At 31.2% G+C, this 22,117-nt stretch overlaps 1 protein-coding gene across 5 annotated transcripts in view; it reads right to left on the bottom strand.

The window, feature by feature from the left end:
• Nucleotides 1-22,117, bottom strand: part of LOC143067844 (uncharacterized) — a 45,984-nt gene that overhangs the window by 4,122 nt on the left and 19,745 nt on the right. For 2 of the 5 annotated variants that reach the window (XM_076241428.1, XM_076241426.1), the window contains exon 5: nt 12,346-12,389. In XM_076241428.1, coding sequence (XP_076097543.1) covers nt 12,346-12,389 — 44 coding nt within the window. Of the gene's footprint in view, nt 1-1,528; nt 2,201-11,445; nt 11,520-12,309; nt 12,390-22,117 lie in introns of all 5 variants that reach the window. The other 3 variants (XR_012976049.1, XM_076241429.1, XM_076241430.1) reach the window with 3 other exon arrangements.

Raw genomic sequence — 22,117 nt, 5'->3', positions numbered from 1 at the left:
ATGCATTTAAAAAAAACATTTTAGCAGTCATGTATCAAATCAAAATATTCTTTTTAATAATAGTCAAGTCATCAGTACTAAGGATCTAAATAAATTATCTGGAATTTGGACATATTAGAAACTGTTGACACAGAGATTTTTCTATCATGAGGCTTTATTTTTTTTTAAAAATCTGATGGACATCAACATTCAATATTTGTTCAGTCACTGGACCATGATCAGGGTTTGAAAATGGTCGACAAACTGAGATGTTTAAACGGTAATGTAACTTTACAGAAATTATTGGTGTTAACAGCAGAAAAAAAAATGACATAGAAAATTGCTACTTAATTCATAGCCACTGAATACTGATCTAGGGAGCATGGCCTAAAAACGGTCACCTTATTCAGTTACTGATAGTATTAATGCAACTCTATGCAAAATAGTATGATCTATCTGACAAGTAGATCCTATCAAACTATTTTAAGCAGAGAGCTTTACATGTCCTAGGAGGAATCAAAATGATCAACAAACTTAGATGTTCAAGGTGTTCAAACAGTACTTAATAAACTAAAATAGAAAATTGTGTTGTTTATTGCAAGTAGATCCTATCAATATATAATTTATTAAAGCAGAAAAATTATAAAACATTGAAAATTGCTACTTTTAATATTCAAAGTAAATGAAACATTTCCTAGGGTTCAGGGATTGAAATTGTCTTTAAACTGAAATGTACTTTTTACAAAATATCATTAATCTTACTGACTTAAGCAATTTTATCATACTGACTTCAGCAGAAACACTTAACATTGAAAATTGCTAATTAATTCATAGTTTCTAAACCACCTAGGGTACAGGGCCTCAAAATAGTCATCAAAATGATATGAATTGATAGAAATGCAACTTTTTACAAAATATCATTGGTCTACACAAGTAAATCCTACCAAACTAACTTAAGCAGAAAACTTTACATTGAAAATTGCTTAATTATTCTGCCACTTGACCATGTCCAAGGGGGGCAGGGCCTCGAAATATTTTGTTATATCAATTATATAATTCATGTGAATCTGCAAATAAAGTGTTCCGTTTTTATTTAGCAGTGGTATTTCTAATTTTTAATCTCCTAACTATGGACACTGCAAGCCATAAGAAGTGAAGTTATAGCCTATAGCAATCCTCCAGAATAAAAAATCAATTATTTGAATGTACTTTTCTTTCCCAGCCTGTAAAACAGATTTCAAAGCCACTTAATCTAATTTTTGAGTTCTGTATAAAGTGCACTGAACGATATTTGCAGAGGTTATTGATTTCTCAGTTGATAATAATGGATTTTTCTTAGAAAAGACTGGAAACTTCATCAATATTTATAGAATTGGTCAAAGTGTTTTATTCATTTTAAAGATGTAAAACATTTTTTTTTAATCTATTATTGTCTGAATTATAATTGTTCTTGTTTTTCATGTTAACAGCTCCGAATTTAAGATTGTGCTGACAACAGCCAAGTATGATAAGTAAAGCAAACTAAAACAGATTCTATATACAGTATAACCTGTCTAATCCGACACCTGAGTATTCCAACATCCTGCTATAGCTGACACATTCTATATACAGTATAACCTGCCTAATCCGACACCTGAGTATTCCAACATCCTGCTATAGCTGACACATTCTATATACAGTATAACCTGTCTAATCCGACACCTGAGTATTCCAACATCCTGCTATAGCTGACACATTCTATATACAGTATAACCTGTCTAATCCGACACCTGAGTATTCCAACATCCTGCTATAGCTGACACATTCTATATACAGTATAACCTGCCTAATCCGACACCTGAGTATTCCAACATCCTGCTATAGCTGACACATTCTATATACAGTATAACCTGTCTAATCCGACACCTGAGTATTCCAACATCCTGCTATAGCTGACACATTCTATATACAGTATAACCTGTCTAATCCGACACCTGAGTATTCCAACATCCTGCTATAGCTGACACATTCTATATACAGTATAACCTGTCTAATCCGACACCTGAGTATTCCAACATCCTGCTATAGCTGACACATTCTATATACAGTATAACCTGTCTAATCCGACACCTGAGTATTCCAACATCCTGCTATAGCTGACACATTCTATATACAGTATAACCTGTCTAATCCGACACCTGAGTATTCCAACATCCTGCTATAGCTGACACATTTTCTTGAACTGAAAATAAGCCTACCCTTGAGAGAAAAATCTGACTGACCTTAGGGGGCCTGCTCTAGTCATAATTCAGTGATTACCTGTATACTATATTATCAACCAAATTTTTCCCCCAAAAGGGGGCCTCCTCTTGGATCTGCCTATGTTCATTTGCCTCATAAGTTTAAATTTCATTTAGGCTGAAAACCAAATACCTGTTTTGTGCCATATGTCTTGTTACATAAATGAAGATAAGAGATAATGTAAGCTTGGTAAAAATATAAATACTAATTTTGCGCAATTTGTCAGGTTACATAAATGTATCCCAAAACACCTCAAGTTTAAATATTCATAAAATATGACAAACTTTTTTTGTGGGTTACATAAATGAAAATTAATGTTTCAATGTATGCTGTTTTATTAATGTCACAAGTATAAATTTCAAATAAAAAAATATTAATTTTGTGAAATTTGTCAGGTTACATAAATGTTGTATCCCAACACCCTCAATCTCCGGTTTTAAAGTCATAAAACATAACCATTGATCTAAAGTATAGTCTAACCTATATAAAATTAAGAATTATGTAGACTATTACCTGATCATTTAAGTGAGTTCATACTCATCTTTTATAAATTACTTAAAGTCAATTATGTTTTAAAATTGAATAGTGTTTACATTTTTGAGGTGACAAGATAGACATAATACAATCTGAGTCATAGCAAAAAAAATAAGTTCTTAACTGTTTACATTATGAACATGCATGAAATATTTGCTACTGGAAATTAAGCAACCAATAATCAATCAATTCATGATGAAATATATCAAGTTGCCTTAATTTCCCTTTACAAGGTTTCATAGTTCACACTTTGTTTTCAAAGTACGTAATTGCATGGATGACAATTGATCACTATTTTAAGATGGTGCTATACTCTATAAATCAAGGTATAAAGAATCATATCTGTAACTCTTTATTTAAATGAAAGACACATTATTTAGATTCAAAGATTGTAATCAGCGGGAAATATAAGGAAATAAATGTGTAAAATAAATTACAAACTACAAACAGAGACTGCTACAAATGTATTTAATTTATTTCATAAAGCAAGTGGCAACTTTTTTTTTAATATACTGATACGATAAAGTAAAAACTTACCCTTGTGGTCATTCATGCCTTGCATGATTCTTAGTACACGGAAATAGTATGTACTATGTATTTAGAAGGCAAATTCATGCAATTTGAGAAGTTGTATGTGCTAAATTGTGTTGAGGAAAATGCACAAACTTTTCATTTCTGATGTATTGCTTATTCCTATCATATTTATTTGTTAAAAATAATTGCATAGACTAAATTTATACATTTTGTAATCTCATCTTAAGATTGGAATTTATCAAGTTCTATACTCTAGACCCAAAAGACCAAAATCAAGTACAGTGTCAAATTAAAAATGACCCTCAGATGTTGCGGGTGTAACAATTAATGACCCTGAATTTCTGTTGAGTCAATATGCTGATGATTCTTCCGTAGTCCTGGATGGTGACCAAAAATCCCTAAATCAGTGTTTATACTTGTTTGATAAATTTTCACAATGTGCTTGACTTAGGTGTAATGTTGACAAAACCGAAGCCGTATGCCATTGGGTCAAAAAAGGGTAGTATGGAAAAACTTTTGCCAGAAAAAAATCTTGTTTGGAACCATTCTGGGAGGTTTAAACTATTAGGTATATGGTTTGAGCTTGCTAAAATGGATAAAACTCTATGTAATTTTACAGCCAAGATAAACAGTATCAAGTCATTACTTAATACATAAAAGGGCTTATAGAGAACTACAGCCCGTAACAGAGTAGTGATCGAATTCGCGTTTCTTTACCGTCAGAATAAGTTACGTTATCGACAAACTTATTTCAGAAGTGACATAATTTAATTTTCTTCATCGACAAAATATTTCATGTCCAACATGTAAGTTTTCATTGTTTAAGTCGAAGTTTTTTTAACACAGTAAAACATTTTTTATAATCAACCTCTGTCATTGGCATTTTCATTTTAACGGTAAAGGATCAAATACGGGATCTCCGAAATTTCTATCATTTGTTAATCATTATTCAATCGAACATATGTCTTTGTAATACTATAAAGCATGGGGGAAATCTGGATTCAGAATATTTTTTGTTGTCCTCTGCTTACACAGATTTTGTTTTCTCAAGCAAATTGGAGATCAGAATATTTTTATGTACCTGTACCCCTCGTGGAAGTATCCAAGTAAAAAAAGTGTCACTTTAGTGACTTTATTTATATATCGGATTCCCAAAAATATAACTATTTATCACTGCATGATATAAACTTTTTAAAATGATTTTCAATTTCTAAACGCCGACACATACAAATTGATCGATGGGCGGTTAATGTACGGCGGCAACTATTACATAAATATGAAGGCTGAAAATAATGTATATGTTATACGTTTATGATATGAATGTATACAGCGTTTGCAAAACCAGAACAATCAGTTGAATGTTAACAACTTTATTTGGCCCTTTTAATTTTATTTGACTTTATTGGCCTTTTTAACTTAATTTGATTCGAGCTTCACTGATAAGTATTTTGTAGACGAAACGCGCGTCTGGCGCAACTTCATATTTTACATTCTAGTATCTATCTATGGTGACTTTATGTAGATACCTTACAGCAGTAGCCTGGTTCCAAGCTACTAATATTGGTCTTAATCTGAATTTCAGCGTAAAAAAATATCAAAAACCTCCCACATTCCAGACACGCACAACGTTCATTGCGACACCATGAATTCAGTATTCCTGCTGTACCCATACTTAGATCTGAACTCGTTGATACAAGGCAATATATGATCGTCATGCATTCGATAAAGAATGAATACAAAACGTTAAAACTTACGACCGAAACGCTTTTCTGGATCTACCTTAATCTTCAGGAACGCTCAAAGCTGAATATTTAAGGCCAACAATTTATAAAGAACAGAAATAGTTGATTAAAACGTTAAAGACGATCGTTCAAAATGTACATGGAATGATACATTCATCTGCCGACGTGATTGCAAAAAGTAAGAAATCGTAAAATATAACAGAAAAAATTGAAATCAAATGAGATAATACAACGTGTACTGAGCCATTTTATTGTTTAAAGTTCAGTAGAATATATATATACATCTTCTTTTTTATATACTCAACCTTACCATACTATTTGACCTACTGCGAGTTGGTCAGTTTTTACTGTTACTCCTAAAATATGGGTGTTGGGAAAACCAGCAAGTAAAATGGTCAGTATCAGAGCCGTGCGTATAAAATGAATTCTCTTCTTTTGAGAAATATTTATTTTAGTCATCCAATTTTTCACCTGTTACAACTACCTGTCTGTGGTTTTATGTTTTACATTAACTTTTAAGTATCAGTATATGTCTTCATTTCATTTTGATTCGTTTCGTTCTGTTTTATTTCGTTTTGCAGTTTACAAGTACCCCTCTTTTCGCCCCTTTTCTATATTTGATATTTTAATCAACAATTTAAAAAATCAAACTTTCAAAAAGTGAAATAATCAAAATTGCACGTTAGGTTTAGTATTTTCAAAATTTGATCAAATTTCTAAACTATCAAATTTAAAAACGATATTTAGAATTTTAATATTTTATCTATTTGGTTAAAATTTCAAAATTTCAAAACTTTTACACAATTTGGAATTTTGATATTTTGAAACTTTGATCAAAATTCCAAAAATCTAAAATTTTAAAACTTTTTAAAACTTTGAATTGATAAGTGTTACACGGACCCCTATGTTGTTTATGGGTAATAGGTGAAATGTTGTATGATCCCTCAAAATGACAGCAAGCGCAGTTTCCGGACGATTTTCATTTGTACACTGCTAAAAACTGTCAGGTCCTGGCCATGGTATATTTTGGAGAAATTTTTACTGATTTTTACTAAAAAAATTATTCTGTGTGTGTGCCATTGTCAGAAATAGTTTTGCTTGTTATTTTGTTTTATTAAAAAAAATTCTCAACAAAATTTTCCCGTTTAAACTGTACTAGAAAAAAGGTTGGCATGTGAAACGGACGAAGACATATTCTAACAGAAGTACAAATACCAGTCCTCCCTTTTGTGTATACATATGAGAAAACATTTCAAAGTTATTGATTGAATTCAAATTCATCACACATACAGTACACATTGTAGTCCGAAAAAATAGCGGACTTCATTCCTATCAAACACCTTTTTAATTGTTTACCAGTATATTTCTTTTAGTTTTGGGTAAAATTGTAAAGGAAATAATACTATCAAGACGTCCTTCCCTAAATCTTTTTTTTCTGTTCTGACTTTGAAGAAATGACTACTTTTCGCCCAATCAAAATGGTGCATGGACATATTTTGTTTCATATTATTAGAATTATTTTCAATATTATCGGTATTAAACTTGATTATCGACACATGAAAGTTTGTCAGCATTGTCAATCTTTTTAACGTTAAAGTACCAATAGTTCGGTCACTACTCAATTAAGTTTGTCGATAACGTAGCTAATTTTGAAGGTAAAGAAACATCAATTCGATCACTTCTCTGTTACGGGCTGTAACATATATTGGAAGGGTTGTAGTTATTAAGACTTTAGCACTTCCCATTTTGGTTCAAGTTCTGACTGTCCTTCCTAAACCCCCAGAAGGGGTTTTGAAGGAGATTCAGAATATATTTTTTAACTTCTTATGGTAAGGAAAACCTGATAAAGTGAAAAGGGCAGTGATTATGTCCGAACACTGTAATGGTGGTCTTAAGATGCCTAATATTTATTATTTTTGCTATAGTGTCTTGGCTGTATAAATTATTAGATCCCCAAAATTACTCTCCTTGGAAAGTCTTGCTACTTATTTATATACAAAAATTTGGGAGGGACAAAATTTTACACTTAAGTCAAGAAGGTTTACTTTATTTAGCAGAAAAAGTTAATCCATTTGGCATGATATCCTGGTAAATTTTTCCAAGTTAAAAAATAAGCTGAAAGCTGAAAACAATACTGAAATTTTGACCCAGTCGATATGCCTGAATCCAAACATCAAAATGGATGGCAAGATGATTTTGAGGTTCAAATATATTGAAAATAGTATATTCTTCATTAATGATCTGATGTCAGATAATAATACATTATTCTCATATGATGAATTAAAAAAAAAGTATGATATCAATACTAATTTTCTAGAATTTTATAGTATTTTAAGTGCGATTCCAAAGAGATGGAAAAGTATAATAGAAGTTAAAATGCGAATGATAAAATTTTGGTGTAGATTAGTAAATGGTGAAGAGGAAAAAATCTCCTCAATTCTTTACAAATTGCTGTTTGTATATTTTGAGAATTATGGCTTTGAAAGCAAATGGTTGAAATTTGTTAAAAGCATTTTTGATAATTGTGGTCTATCAAATGTATGGAGATCCCAGTCTCATTTTTCTACAGATTGGATAGAAAACTGTGTAGAACGTAGACTAAAAGACCAATTTAAGCAAGAATGGTCGTCTGACATTTTTAATTCAAGTAAAACAATTTGTTATAGAATATTTAAGAATGAATTCTGTTTTGAACGTTATTTGCCGTTATTACCCTCATATCTTATGTATTATTTATGTAAATTCAGATGACGTTTGCCCATTGCATCGGGCAGATGGCATAAAATTCAAAGAGACGAAATAACCTGCAATGTATGTAACTCAAATGAAATAGGTGATGAGTACCATTATATTTTAGTTTGTAACTTTTTTAGTTCAGAAAGGAACCAGATGCTCCGCAGGGCACAGCTTTATACGATGGCAGAGGTTAACCCTGAACGGTTAGGGTTAGTATGGACACAACATTCAAGCTGGATATAGCTCTGAATTTGGATTGTGATTAAATAGTTAACACAACATAGGTGTCACCCCAATTTTTTTTTCACCTCCCCCTTTCCCTTATTCCAAAAATGATCTCAATTCAAATTTCTAATGGAGTTTGCAACAATATCTACTCATCTAAATACACCATAAAATATTAAAATATAAAATGTCATACAGTCATGGTTAAAATTAATATTAATAGTAACTTCTAAAAAAATAAATGGGGAATGTGTCCAAAGGGAAACAGATGATGCCCCCCCCCCCCCCCCTAAGCATATAACGTTATAAAGGGACATAACTCAAGAACTGTAAAAGTGAAGCTGCCAAAAATTGAACCTAAACTGAGTTTAGAGGTAATAAGCATTATATACACAACACATTTCATTAAATTTAGTTGAGACAAACTTAAGTTAAGAGAACAGAAACTAAAAGATTCTTCAATTTTTCCATTTGTAAACGGGCATTACCCTAGAATGGTAATCCAAGTGCTTGTAATCACTGAATGGTAAAGACTGCTTTAATTTATCAGTTGGTAGTAAAGTGAATATTGCATTATATATTGTATATAGCATTGATTTAAATTGATTCAACTACTATTCTGGACAAACAAAGATAACTCCAATTTTCAAAGAAGATTTCATAAAGCATTGGTTTTAGGTGATTCAACAACCATTCTGGACGAAGAAAGATAACTCCAATTTATTGTCTTGAAAATACAAAAATGCTTGTTTTTGGACACTTTTTGACCCTTTATTCCTAGACTGTTTGCCCCATAATCCCCAAAATATATCCCAACCTCCTACTTATGGTATTAAACATTGTGGTACAATTTCAGAACAATTGAAATACTTATACACAACTTTTTGTACTGACACCTAAGATAAATGCTTGTTTTGGGCCCCTTTGGGCCCCTAATTCCTAAACCTTAAGGACCATAAGCCCTAAAATCAATCCCAAGCTTCCTTTTGTGGTTATAAACATTGTGTTAAAATTTTATTGATTACTATTTACTTATACTAAAGTTATCCAGAAACCATCCGTCTTTGGACGACACTGACGACGACGACGATATTTTTGCGGTCGTATAAAAATTGTTAACAAAATATTGTCAAAAAAATGTAAATACTGCAAAATTTAATCAGTTATTCTCAACAACTGATATTATTGTATTAGAAAAACTAGCAAGATTCATTAAACATGTATTATCAATTGTCGTCCCTCCTGGTGAGTTAAATTGTGTTTATTAAACATAATTAATTAAATGAACTGTCTTTTTCCATATTTATTTACGCATGCACTATTATTGTATTATAATTGTATACTAATTTCTCTGCAACTATGTAACTATGTATGTTTATGAGAATAAAATATTTGTATTCGTAGTTTTAGTACCAGGAATCTGTAATTATAATCTATTGCAATCGATAACTTTTTTTCATGTAATCAACTAATTTTTAATCAACAAACTCAGCAAAAATTCAGAAATACTTATTGATTACTTTTTGATATCACATCAATTACTTTAGAAATATAGTTTGATGAAATACACATGAAATATAACACAGTTAAAATAAAAACAACAACATGTATTCATCAGTTTATAGTACATGTAGTACAGATGAAATTAAAAGTAGAAATAAGACTTGAGACTTATATCAAATAATCATTCAGATCTGTTGTCTTAAGCTGATTTATACATTAAAAAATCTGAGTTATCAATAAATTGATTACACAAAAAAACTTCAAGTTATTCATTATTAATCATTTGTCAGTTTTAAAGTACTAATATTAACTCTTCATGGACCATCTCCCTATAAATTGTTTAATTTATATATATTACAAATCAATTCTGAAAAATATAGGTCACTATAATTAATTTTGAGAAATATGTGCAATAGAATAAATCAAAATATTTCAAAGATGTTTTCCCAAAAATTATAATAATTTATAAAATATTTAATGCAAATGTTCATCATGTTCATATAATAAAAATGCAACATTTTGTTAATATTTTTACTATTATTCTTTTATGATTTAATATTTACCCAAAAAGTAGAGCGTTTTAGTTGAGCTAAAATATTGTGTGATATACTTTCTTGTTAAAGACTTATAAAACTTTAAATTTTAGAAAAGAGTTGAATATGTTATATATATTTAAAAGGCTTAGTTTTACTATACTGAACGACTTTAAAAACACAACAATCATTTTGTTGATTTTTTTCCCAAATTTCGTTGGAATCTCTTACAACTACTTTTCATGCTTACCACACTTCTTTGTCTTTACCAAAAAATATACATCTGACTTACCTATGGTTATTGAACATATCGAATTTTTGAAGTTGCACAATTTTTTTAAAACGAAATTTGGGACCCATAAAGATTGTTTCAGTTTTTTTGCTTTGTGGAACAGTTCTTTCAATCCTTGGCCACACTTAAATCAGTTAAAAAATGTTGCATCTCCATGTTGTCAAGACTAAGAAATACAAATCTTAATCAGCCCATAAGAATACTGCAAACAGAAAAATATTAATGTGCTGCAACCATACTGTATGACTTCAAAAGCTCGTCTTATTGTTCTTCCGACAATGATACAGGAATACAGGATTTGTTGCTGACCATCAATGACCAGATCAACGTGTGGTGACAATGCAACGTCAATAGAATTTGATAATGCAACGATCATTTGCGATACATGTTTACGGCCACAACGTCAAATGTTAATTAAATTGCCAATTGCCATTGCGTATAGAATCATGCCATAAATGTTTTTATCAACCAAACTGCCAAAGAATCGACTGAAGGAAAACCTTTAAAGCCCTTAAATTCCAACTGCCTAATTGCCAAAACCCACTTAATTGGTTGACTGAATGCTAAATCAGGTGTAAAACAGAACCCATTACACGTCAGACAGAATTTGTTGACCTGTCTGACAATCATTTTTGCGTTTGTAACAGGCAGTCATTGCTTTTGACATTGACACATTCATTCAAAAATAACAAAAAGATAATCTAGTGTTGTGTTCGTAAAGTCAGTCAGTATATAAAACCTGTCTACATGGACTTTCAGTTAAAAGAAAAATCCTCCATCCTCTCCAAATCTTCAAAAATATCAGCTATTGAATTAAATTTTACATGTACCCTTAATGACTTTAACAAAGACAACAATTGTTAGAAATTGACCATCCCACAGTGCAAGTATTAGGGAAAAACAGTGATAAACGAAAAAGGTAAACAAAGGTGGAAGCTAGAAATAAAATTAATTGATCCTAAAAGAAACATTTTAATACACCAAACCGTGTAACAACATTTATTACAAAGTTTGATTTACAATGAGAATGCATGGGAAACATGAATATTAACAAATAAACAACGCTCTATTCATGCTATCATCTCACTTATTTTTCTAAAGTTCCATGAATCTGTTTTGATTGTTTATGAAGGTCGCCAGCGTAAACTTCGTCATCAGAACCTGAGGGTTAATTAGCAGCTTAAATTTTAGTTCAACCAGAATGAAATATCTTTTGCAATTATACATAATGGATTCATGATAAATGTAAATTAATAGAGGACATAGCTTAATGTTTTATGCATGCATTGGTTCACTTATTTCCTTCACATTACATAATGCAAGAATTTTGTTTCATATAACTTTAAAGTTTGTTATGCACTAGAGAGGTTTGAATTGAAACAGGACAATATTTCTCCATATCAGGTACTACTGTTATAGGCTATAAAATTCTCAGTTTTGTTTAAATGTAAGCATACTAACAAAATAAAATACCTCAAATTAAATATGTTAGTATATGAACATCCAGACACTACGTCCATGCATGTCTCTGATACAGAAAAAAGATGTGTGTGGCTATTCAAAATGAGCATCAAATAGCTAGTAGATTTATGTTTCAATATAAAATTAAGTAAAAATCTGTACTAATGAAAATAAATAATAAAGATACTACTACATATATATATATACATAATATATATACACATAATAATCACTTACATGTTAATAGATTTTCATGAGGAATTATATAAAACAACATGTGTCAACATATTCTAACACATTGTATGATTTATACTATAGTACACAACATACACATGTAAAATATGTTTTTTAAATTCGTGTCAATTTAAGTGTATACATGTAATAAAATAATCATAAAAATTATATTCTTTGAAGATTAAAATGACTTAAAAAATCAATTAATACTGTTAAAAATCATACATAGAGGATGAAAAAAATAACAATAAAATACCTTTATGAACTATCCATTATTAAATCCAATATTTACCTTTTCAGTTGTTAAGCTAGCACATGTCAAAACATCTGCCTGATCTACAAGATAAAATTATAATTAGTAACCTCATTAAAACTCTTCACAAGATGGATCAATCAATACACATACATTTTTTACTGTTTCAGCTCCACAACTATATGAGAAATGATTTTTATGAAGGCATTAGCAGTGAATATTATAATCCAAGTATGACAATGTTAATTAATTAAAAATCACTACTTCAATATGACAAATGTCACATAGAATCAAAACCAAGCAACAAATCAAATAGCAAATTAAAATGATATTTACTCAGAAGTGTCATCAACAAAGGATTGAAATTATCTATATCAATACAATGACAGTCAGATGTTCAAATATAAATGAGGGCGGTAAAGGGTTATTTTCGTGCAACGTGATCGCCATTTTTTATTTCATGTTCAACATGTTTTTACTTTTTTATTTGACGTTCAGTCGTGCAAGACGGGTGCCTCGTTCAATGTGTTCTGCTTATTTAATTTTACGTGCATCATGATTTTCAAAGTCTTATTTAGCGTGCTCTGTATTTTTCAAATAAAATTCAAACACTTGGCAGGGATCGTCAAGAAATACTTTTTTAAAAGCCGTAAACCAATTATATCACTAAATTGGGAATATCATGTAAAACAAAGAGTTAATATATACAAGAAGACAGTGACTCAGTCACAAAAGATTCAAATAAAAGTATTTATTTTTCGTGTAACGTTCATTACACAAATTATTTCACGTTCAACGTGAAATTATGTCTTATTTCACGTTTTTTTCGTGCAAGCACCCCCCTTTACCACCCTCATAAACGTGACAGGCTTTAATTGTGAGCAAAATATATATTTCTTCTTCTCTGATAAAACAAAAAGATTGAACAGTAGTAAAAATTGATATACATTTATTTCAGACTCAATGTGTCACTCACCTGAATTTGTTTGCTTAAATTTTTCATCAATGATTATTTATATTAATGAGTGGCTTAAAAATTCCATTCAAATGTTCTTTGTATCTGTTATATTTTCTTGAAAAGCTAAAAAATGTATTTTACCCCTATATTCCATTTCAGCTATAGTGGCTATGTTTCTCCATGTACAAGGAAATAAAATATAAAAATTTATACAAGTTACTCTGAAACTCATTCAGCCTAAGTTCGGATGAAATTGATTCAGCAGTTTCAAAGGAGAAGAGGTTTTAAAGTAAGCAAACTGGATGAACAAGTTGTGAAAAATTGTCTTTAAAGGGTAACCAGTTGGCGCAGCTTTATACGACCGCAGAGGTTGAACCCTGAACAGTTGGGGCAAGTATGGACACAACATTCAACCTTGATACAGCTCTGCATTTGGGCTGTGATCAAATTTTGGACATAATATTAGTTTTTGACACAAAATAAATGTCAATATCTTACAAATATATTGTGCAATATTGTGCAATTAAAGATTTCTTAATCAAACTTTTAAAAGATTTGGAATTTGAGAAATTTGGAAATAAAAAATTGAAAACTACTTCCACCCCCTTTTTTTGCAATTAGTCCAAAACCTGACATTTCTTATACTTAATTTACAAGTAGTGAAATCTGAACATACCCAACGTTGTATGTTAAATGATTTTGAATTACCTCCCTTACACTGCTTTTAAATTGTTTTAATTGTCCATTGACTAGAAAAACCTAGTTTTCCCCCTTTTTTGGCCCTTTTGCCCCTAATTCCAAAACATTTTGAGCAATAACCCCCCCCCCCCCCCCCCAGTCAATACTAACCATCCCTTCATGGTATGGAAACTTGTGGTATAATTTCAGAGATATTCATACACTTAAACACAAGTTATTGTTTGAAAACTACAAAAATGCTTTTTTTTTTGCCCCTAATTCCTAAACTACCTGGAACATAACCCCCAAAATCAATCCCAAACTTCCTTTAGTGGTATTGAACCTTCTGGTAAAAATCTATAGAGATCAATTCACTAAAACAAAAGTTATTGTCCGGAAACTAAATGTGTCTTCGGATGACGCAGACGCAGACGACGCAGACAACAACATGATAACATTATAAGATGCAAAAATTTTTTTGCGGACGTATAAAAACTCCTAAAAGAGGTCAATTGACTATTTTGGTCATGGAAAATTTATTTGTAGATCTTATTTTGCTGAACAATTTTGCTTTTTACATTTTATCTCTATCATTAATAATATTCAAGATATTTACCAACCAGATGCTTCCCCAGGGTGCAGCTTTATACGACCGCAGAGGTTGTACCCTCAACAGTTGGGGCAAGTATGGACACAACATTCAAGCTTGATACAGCTCTGAATTTGGATAGTGATTAAATAGTTGACACAGCATAGGTTTCTGACACAGAATAAATGTGGTTTAATGAACTTAAAAAATTTAAATTTACTTATTATGGTCCAATATCCAAAATCTTAATTAATGGCCATGGATTGATTCAGCATATCAAAGAATCCCAAAAATTCAATTTTTGATGAAATCAAACAAAGTTAAATTTTGGACCCCAATTTTGACCAACTTAAAAAAAATGGCCCATACTTAATCAAAAATATAAATACATGTTTAGATTTAGCATATCAAAGAACCCCATGTTTTCAATTTTTGTTAAAATTAAACAAAATATAATTTTGGACCCTTTCGACCTTAATGTAGACCAATTTGAAAATGACCTTGACCTAACAAACATTTTTACCTCAGTCAGATTTGCTCTAAATGCTTTAGTGTATGAGATATAAGTCAAAAACTGCATTATACCCCCATGTTCTATTTTTAGCAATCATTGGCTGTCAGGTTTTTTGATGAAACAGAAAATAAAACACAAACTTTATTTTAGATACCCTAAGGATCTTTCAGTTTAAGTTTGGTTTGAATTGGTTAAATAGAGTTAGAGAAGAAGATTTTTTAAAGTTAGAAAACATGATAAACAAATTGTGTAAAATTGTCCTTAAACATGTTAAAGGGCAATAACTCCTTGAGGGGTCAATTGACATTGGTCATATCAATTTATTTAAAGATGTTTCTTTGCTGAACAATTTTGCTGTTTATGTTTTATCTTTATCATTAAAAATATTCAAGATAATTACCAAATAGAGACTGTCAAAGTGACACCAAACTACCCTGCAGAGGTCAAACACTGCACAGTTGAGCAAGAATGGACACAACATTTATGCTAATAACAGCTCTGAATTTGGATTGTGATTGAAAATTTGACCCAGCATAGGTTTGTGACACAAATTGAAAGTGGTCAAAGAACTATAATATTTGAAATTAGACATTTACCTAGCTATTATGGTTCAATATTCAAAATCTAAGTATATTGTAAGAATTACCATATCAAAGAACATCAAGCATTAAATTTTTCATAAAATACTCATTTCTGTTTAAAGGGAAATAACTCAAAATTCATATAATAACCCAAATTCATGAATCAATAATCATAGCTACAACATGTGATGACTAAATACTCTTAAATTTTTGATGAAATTAAACAAAAGTTTAATTAAGGACCTTTTGGACCGCAATGTGATATTATCTAATTAATAATGAAAATAAATACAGTTTTAGATTCAGCATTTCAAAGAACCCTATATGTTTAATTTAACGTTGAAATCAAACACAGTTTAATTTTGGACCCCATTTTGACCAATTTGAAAACTGGGCCCCCAAATCAGAAATCTAAATATATGTTCATTAATAGACAATATACATATAAAAGTTTTTAAAGGAGTTCACTTCATCAAAAAAAAAAAAATATAGAAAGCATTCTCAAAAATTAGTTTTTAAAAATTAACTACAAGCACTTGTCTCAGATTTTTTTTATATTAAGGTATATATAAAAAAAAATCTGAGACAAGTGCCTGTGAGAATAAAAAACAATCCTACCAAAAAATTCTTCTAACAATTTACAAAAGAAAAGAAAAGATATATATAACATTCAGAAGTTGGTTTTTACATAATAACAAACAAACCTATCACAACATTCTTCAAGCAATTTACCAAAGAAAAGAAAAATAAATGTCTATAGGGACAGTAAAAGTGACGCTACCAAAATTTGAACTAAAACTGAGTTTTGTGGTTATAAGCATTACATATACATGTCATAAAATTTAGTTAAGACGTACTTAAGTTAGAGAACATAAATGAAAAACTAGAGGCTCTAAAGAGCCTGTGTTGCTCACCTTGGTCTAGGTGCCTATCATAAACGAATAAAAATTTACAAAATTTACAAAATTTATGAAAATTCTAAAAAAATTACTATAAAAGGCAATAACTCCATAAGGGGTTAATTGACCGTTTTGATCATGTTGACTTATTTGTAGATCTTACTTTGCTGTACATCATTGCTGTTTTACAGTTTATCTCAATCTATAATAATATTCAAGATAATAACCAAAAGCTGTGAAATTTTCTGAAAATTACCAATTCTGGGGCAGCAACCTGATTGGTTGCCTGATTGGTCTGAAAATTTCAGGGCAGATAAACTTTGACTGAACAAACAAATTTATCCTCGTCAGATTTGCTTTAATTGCCTTGGTTTCTGAGATTTTAGCCAAAAACTGCATTTTACCCTATGTACTATTTTTAGCCATGTCCACCATCTGGTTCACAGACAGGGTCATCCGACACATTTTTTTAAACTAGATACCCCAATGATGATTGTGGCCAAATTTGGTTAAATTTGGCCCAGTAGTTCAGAGGAGAAGATTTTTGTACAAGATAACAAAAATTGATGAAAAATTGACAAAAATTGACCATAAAGGACAATAACTCCTTAAAGTCATAAGAAACCTCAAATTAAAAAAAAATCATGCATATGTTTTTTATAACTAAATGGATAGTTTTCATTATACAACTTATGTACATATACTTTTTTCTGAGCAAAATTCTTTAATTTGTCCACATTTAGAAGAAGTTTATTTGTTTTTAATTGCTTGCTTCCAGGAAGCAATTCACCGACATATTTTCCATATGCATAGTGACCTGAGCGTAACCCTCCTCGTAAAAATCCGGCGATCGCAATACGCATGGATCTGTCATTAGAATAAACAATTATTTGATTGTACATGTTAAACACGTGCTCAATACCCATGCTTTTTGTTATTTATTTACTATAAGGTGACAATCGGTAAACTTCGGCTTTAAAACACGGCATTTAATGAGCAGCCATATTTGTTAAATCATAACAGACAGAGAGAAAAACAAGAATGGTCCAAAGTACACGGATGCCCCACTCGCACTATCCTTTTCCATGTTCCATGGACCGTGAAATTGGGTAATTATCTAATTTGGCATTAAAATTAGAAAGATCATATCGTAAGCAACAAGTGTACTAAGTTTCAAGTTGATTGGACTTCAGCTTCATCAAAAACTACCTTGACCAAAAACTTTAACCTGAAACTCCCACTTTCATTTTCTATGTTCAGTGGACCATGAAATTGGAGTCAAAAGTCTAATTCGGCTTAAAAATTAGAAAGATCATTTCATAAGCAACAAGTGTACTAAGTTTCAAGTTGATTGGACTTCAGCTTCATCAAAAACTACCTTGACCAAAATCTTTAACCTGGACGGACGGACGGAGGGACGAACGGAGCCACAGACCAGAAAACATAATGCCCCTCTTCTATTGTAGGTGGGGCATAAAAATTGACGATTATACGATATAATTGCATAAAAAATGACAAAATTGTGCACAGAGTTCTAAGTTTATGATATATACATGCATTGGTTCAAGAATTGGATAAACATTATTTATCACCACTCACTGGTTTCATATGACTTTAAGGGGTCAACTGACCATTTTGATCATGTTGACTTTTTTGTAGATCTTACTTTCCTGAACATTATTGCTGTTTACAGTTTATCTCTATCTATGATAATATTCACGATAATAACCAAAAACTGCAAAATTTCCTTAAAATTACAAATTCTGGGGCAGCAACCTAACAAGGGGTTGTCTGATTTATCTGAAAATTTCAGGGCAGATAAACAAATTTATTCCAATTCAGATTTGCTCTAAATGCTTTGGTTTCAGAGATATAAACCAAAATCTACATTTTACCCCTATGTTCTATATTTAGCCATGGCGGCCATCTTAGTTGGTTGGCCAGGTCATTGGACACATTTTTTAAACTAGATACCCAAATGATGATTGTGGCCAAGTTTGGTTGAATTTGGCCAAGTAGTTTAGAGGAGAACATTTTTGTAAAAGTTAACGACGACAGACGAAGACGGACGACGACGACAACGGACGCCAAGTGATGAGAAAAGCAATTTCTCCATTTGTAAATTGGTATAACCCTAGAACATTTTAAAATGATGCCACCAAAATTCATACCTGATATGTGTTTTGTGGTGTAATAAGCATTGTGTATTAGTTTCATAAGATTTAGAGGAAGCAAAATAAAGTTAGAGAAAGGAAATGAAAACATTTTTCCATTTGTAAAGGGGCATAACTCTAGAACGGTCAAAGTGACACCACCAAAATTCAAGCTTGACCTGTGTTTTGTGATTATAACATTTGGTTCAGGCAAACTAAAACTAGAAAACAGAAACCAATTTTGAGATGTGCAAACAGACAACAGACAAAAGTAAAACTTAATGCCCCCACTGCTACGGGGTTAAAAAAAAGTATAAAATTGATAAAATCTTCATTTATTGGCAATAACCTTCAGAAAATTGGTTGAATAATTAGTTGGTGTTTAAATGTCACTGTTGGCTTATTTTAGTTGCGCTATTTGTGGAGGAAGCTGAAGTGCATTGAGAGCACTGCCAACAGTCAGAAGTAAAAACTGACAATCCTTGTCAATTAAGATTGGAGTCGAGTGCACCTGTTCCATGAAGGAGTTAACAGGCTAGCAATATAGATATTTGACTACTTAGACCACACCTACTGAAGAATTCAGCTTTTCAATTGATTCATAGATCTTATCTTGCTGAACGTTTTTGCATTAAAATGTTCTCCTATCATGCATATCTATTGCAGTTTTCAAGGTAAAATTGAACCAGATGCTCCGCAGGGCGCAGCTTTATACGACCGCAGAGGTTGAACCCTGAACGGTTGGGGCAAGTATGGACACAACATTCAAGCTGGATTCAGCTCTAAATTTGGATTGTGATTAAATAGTTGACACAGCATAGGTTTCTGACACAGAATGAATGTGGTCTAATGAGACTTACAATATTTTTTTTGCCTTTGAGCAATTCACTATGCTGTTGAATATTAATCCTCTCAAAAAAATGTTTGAAGAAATTTTCTTTTTATTTATGAAATCTGAAATGAAAAAAATTTAACCCCCCCCCCCCCCCCCCCCCCTTTCCCTTTTTCCAAAACTGATCTCAATTTAAATTTCTAATGGAGTTTGCAACAATAACTACTCATTTTAATACATCATAAAATATTAAAATGTAAAATAAAGCGCTTGTTATCACTGAATGGTAAAGATTGTTTTAATTTATCAGTTGATAGTAAAAGTGAATATACATTGTATATTGTATAAAACAATGATTTAAGTTGATTCAACTACTATTCTGGACAAAGAAAGATAACTCCAATTATTGTGCAATTAGATATTTCTTGCTATTGCGCAATACTGTGCAATTGAAAATATTTGCTATTGCACAATACTGTGCAATTGAAGATTTCTTGCTATTGCGTAATACTGTGCAATTGAAAATTTCTTGCTATTGCACAATACTGTGCCATTGAAGATTTCTTGCTATTGCTGAATACTGTGCAATTGAAAATTTCTTGCTATTGCACAATACTTAATATAGTAATTTTGGATCCTGATTTGAACCAACTTGAAAACTGGGCCCATAATCAAAAATTCGTAAGGGTTCCACGGAACCCAGTGTCTCGCCTACTTTTGCTGTTAATCGCAGACTCAACAAAAATTAAGAAAAACATCAATAAAAATTTCCCTCTCGATACTGTCTTTTGATTGAAAGAAGCTTTCAAGTTTGGTAAAAAATCCAGGATAGTTTATGAATCTAATAAATGTTTTATAAACTTTAACTGCAGACTGTATGTAATGTTAACTGGAAGAAAACTAAGTCCATTTATAAGTAAAATACGGAAAAAGTGATTTTTTTTTTACAAAATTTACTTCTGAATAATATCTTATGATCAGAAACAAGCTTTTGTCTAAGTTTGGTAGAAATCCAGTATAGTTTAAGAACATTATAAAAATTTTAAAAACTTAAACCACAGAGTGAATGTTTTGTTTCTGGCAAAAAAACTAAGTCCATTTATAAGTAAAATACGGAAAAGTGGAAATTTATTTTTACAAAATTTTCTTCTTGATACTATATTATGATCATAAACAAGCTTCTGTCCAAGTTAAGTACAAATCAAGGATAGTTTATGAAAGTTATTAAAATTTTAAAAACTTTAACCACAGAGTGAATGTAATGTTTCCTCGCAGAAAAACTAAGTCCATTTATAAGTAAAATACGGAAAAAATGGAATTTTATTTTTACAAAATTTACTTCTGGATACTTTCTTATGATCATAAACAAGCTTCTGTCCAAGTTTGGTAGAAATCCAGTATAGTTTAAGAAAGTTATTAAAATTTCAAAAACTTTAACCACAGAGTGAATATTTGTGGACGCCGCCGCCGACGACGACGACGGAATGTAGGATCGCTTAGTCTCGCTTTTTCGACTAAAGTCGAAGGCTCGACAAAAATCTAAGTACATGTTTGGATTCAGCATATCAAAAAAGCCCAAGAATTCAATTTTTGTTAAAATCAAATTTAGTTTAATTTTGGACCCTTTGGACTTTAATGTAGACCAATTTGAAAACGGGACCAAAAATTAAGAATCTACATACACAGTTAGATTTGGCATATCAAAGAACCCCAATTATTCAATTTTTGATGAAATCAAACAAAGTTTAATTTTGGACCCCGATTTAGACCAACTTGAAAACTGGGCCAATAATAAAAAAATCTAAGTACATGTTTGGATTCAGCATATCAAAAAAGCCCAAGAATTCAATTTTTGTTAAAATCAAACTTAGTTTAATTTTGGACCCTTTGGACCTTAATGTAGACCAATTTGAAAACGGGACCAAAAATTAAGAATCTACATACACAGTTAGATTCGGCATATCAAAGAACCCCAATCATTCAATTTTTGATGAAATCAAACAAAGTTCAATTTTGGACCCTTTGGGCCCCTTATTCCTGAACTGTTGGGACCAAAACTCCCAAAATCAAACCAAACCTTCCTTTTATGGTCATAAACCTTGTGTTTAAATTTCATAGATTTCTATTTACTTATACAAAAGTTATGGTGCGAAAAACCAAGAATAATGCTTATTTGGGCCCCTTTTTGGCCCCTAATTCCTGCACTGTTGGGGCCTCAACTCCCAAAATCACTCCCAACCTTCCTTTTGTGGTCATAAACCTTGTGTTTAAATTTAATAGATTTCTTTTTACTTATACTAAAGTTATTGTGCGAAAACCAAGAATAATGCTTATTTGGGCCCTTTTTTGGCCCCTAATTCCTAAACTGTTGGAACCAAAACTCCCAAAATCAATCCCAAGCTTCCTTTTGTGGTCATAAACCTTGTGTCAAAATTTCATAGATTTCTATTTACTTAAACTAAAGTTATAGTGCGAAAACCAAGAAAATGCTTATTTGGGCCCTTTTTGGCCCCTAATACCTAAAATGTTGGGACCAAAACTCCCAAAATCACTCCCAACCTTCTTTTTGTGGTCATAAACCTTGTGTTAAAATTTCATAGATTCCTA

The sequence above is a fragment of the Mytilus galloprovincialis genome, chromosome 3 (genome assembly GCF_965363235.1).
Source record: "Mytilus galloprovincialis chromosome 3, xbMytGall1.hap1.1, whole genome shotgun sequence".
Taxonomy (NCBI): Eukaryota; Metazoa; Mollusca; class Bivalvia; order Mytilida; family Mytilidae; genus Mytilus; species Mytilus galloprovincialis.
Note: the sequence above shows the minus strand (reverse complement) of the source record. Positions and strands in the feature narration are given on the sequence as shown.